The following is a 2,378-nucleotide window of genomic DNA, read 5'->3' as shown; positions in this document are numbered from 1 at the left end:
TGGAGAAAAAGAGAAAGACCCCCAATGAGATGGATTGGCACAGTGACAGCATCAATGGGTTCAAGTGTAACAATGATTGTGAGATCGGTGCAGGACTAGGAAGTATTTTTTTCTGTTGTGCATAGGTTCATTATGAGTTGGTACTGACTCGATGACACCTAATAACAGTAACAATCTAATCACATATGCAATTAATAGATAATTCATTTCTTAGGTATCTTAGCAGCAGAGTGTACCTATGCAACTGAAATCACATTTAAATTCCAATCACTTTTTTCTTCTCTGTTCTATGTTAAAGCACAAGATATATTTTGGTAAATCTAAATGTTAAGTATAGAAAATATTCTCCTATGATAAATATTATGAATTAGAATAATATATAATATTTGGAATTTTGTTTTCTCTCAAAAATCACATATTTTTTTCTGTTTTCATGAATTAAAAATATTGTATTCTGTATATATATGCTTTCCTAAGTGGTCCCTTGAGGAGATCATAATGATGAAATGTGTATCATTGGAGCATCACATACTGTATAAATTAACTTTTGAGTTAAATAAAAAATGATTTGTATCATGCTTCCCCCAGTCTCTGTCAGTAACATTGTTTAACTTTCTCAAGTTTCAATTAAACTCTTTTTGAAATGAATATAAAGTACCTCTTTAAATTCTTTATTACAGATGATAAAAAAAGTAACAAGTCTCTAGTGATTCTCTCAGTAGAAACTGCTGTAATCATCGTAATCAAGTTGCCAAGATCTCCCTTAATAGTATTATTACTTCAAGACTAAAAGTTCATTTTAAATACTAAGCCTACTGGCCCTAAACCATTATTTCTCCCTAATGAATTATTGTAAGTCAAAAGTAAAGTAAACTGGAATGGTGCCCAGAATCACCAAGGCCCTATACAAGCTAGCATTGCAATGGGCAATAAACACACTCAGTTCAAAATACCTATTAAGGTGAACTTATTGATCCTGGTTGATTCTGTTTGCAGGTTCGTTAAGTTAGTTGGGCATGAAGTCAATGTCTATCTGCCTGGAATGTAATATATTCTCTTATCGAGAAATGTTGTCCTGATAAAACTCCCTTACTAGAATGGAAAGGAATGAACATTTAAAGACACAGCATAGGAATTTCTAATCTTTTTATAAAAATGTAATTTCTATACATTAGCAATTTTCTTTACTTCTTTAAGAACAATACAATTCTTTTGACTGAGTCATTAAAGGCTTGTTTTACTTGTTTGTTCCTCAGGGTATAAATGAAGGGGTTTAGCATAGGAGCAATAGAAGTTGTGAGGACTGATACTCCCTTATTGATGGCCACTGAATTCTTTGCTGAGGGTTTGACATAGAGGAAGATACAGCTTCCATAGGTGATAGAAATCACAATCATGTGGGAAGAGCAGGTTGAAAATGCCTTTTTCCTTTGCTGGGCAGAAGGGAAGCGTAGAATGGTCTTGATGATGTATACATAGGACAGAGCAACACATATGAGGGTCATAATAAAGGTCAACACAGCACAGACTATCACCACCTGCTCTATGAGCCATGTTTCTGAGCATGAGATCTTTAGGAGAGGGGACACATCACAGATAAAATGGTCAATGACAGTAGAGTCACAGAATTCTAGATTTAGGCCCAGACTAAGTGGGGGAACTAGAATCAATAAACCAGTTGTCCAGCAACCAAGAATGAGTCTTTTACAGGCTTTATTGTTCATGATGGTCATGTAATGTAGGGGTTTGCAGATGGCTACATATCGGTCATAGGACATAGTGGCCAGCAGAAAAAATTCTGTAATGGCAAAGAGATCAGTAAAAAATACTTGCACTACACAATTGTCATATGTGATTGTCTTGTCACCTGTTGATATGTTGTACAGATATCTGGGAATACATGCAGATGTAAATGAGATTTCTAAGAAGGAGAGATTTTGCAGGAAAAAGTACATGGCAGTTTTAAGGTTCGAATTAATGAGGGTGAGAGAGATGATCATCAAGTTCCCAGTTATACTCAGCATGTATGTGAGAAATAGAAAGACGAAAATCACAACCTTCAGCTGTGGGTCATCTGTAAGTCCCAGAAGGATAAATGTTATTGTGTGGTTTTTCATCATGACCTTCTGAGTTCTAGTCAATCTGCATTTAAGATAAAAAATATTTTATATTACTAGAGTGGAAACTGATGGTAGTAAATAAATAGGCAAACTATCACACTAAAATTTTTATAAATAATATCAATACACTAGTAATGTAAGTTCCATAGTTGTATGACTTTTGATTATTTCAGGATATAAAAAAAATAATATTGATTTATCTATACTACATATCAGTGTATTACTGATTCTTCCTTTATATCACATTTTCTTCCCAAT

General features: G+C 33.9%; 1 protein-coding gene across 1 annotated transcript; it reads right to left on the bottom strand.

Moving 5' to 3' along the window:
* Nucleotides 1–1,184: 1,184 nt before the first annotated feature.
* On the bottom strand, nucleotides 1,185–2,117 carry LOC102837297 (olfactory receptor 6C2-like). Its single transcript, XM_006859386.1, has one exon. The coding sequence runs from the start codon at nucleotides 2,115–2,117 to the stop codon at nucleotides 1,185–1,187; it is 933 nt and encodes a 310-aa protein (XP_006859448.1).
* Nucleotides 2,118–2,378: the final 261 nt, after the last annotated feature.

The sequence above is a fragment of the Chrysochloris asiatica genome, unplaced genomic scaffold, assembly GCF_000296735.1.
Source record: "Chrysochloris asiatica unplaced genomic scaffold, ChrAsi1.0 scaffold00033, whole genome shotgun sequence".
In the NCBI taxonomy this organism is placed as follows: Eukaryota; Metazoa; Chordata; class Mammalia; order Afrosoricida; family Chrysochloridae; genus Chrysochloris; species Chrysochloris asiatica.
The sequence above is the reverse complement of the archived record's forward strand: the minus strand, read 5'-3'. Positions and strand labels throughout refer to the sequence as shown.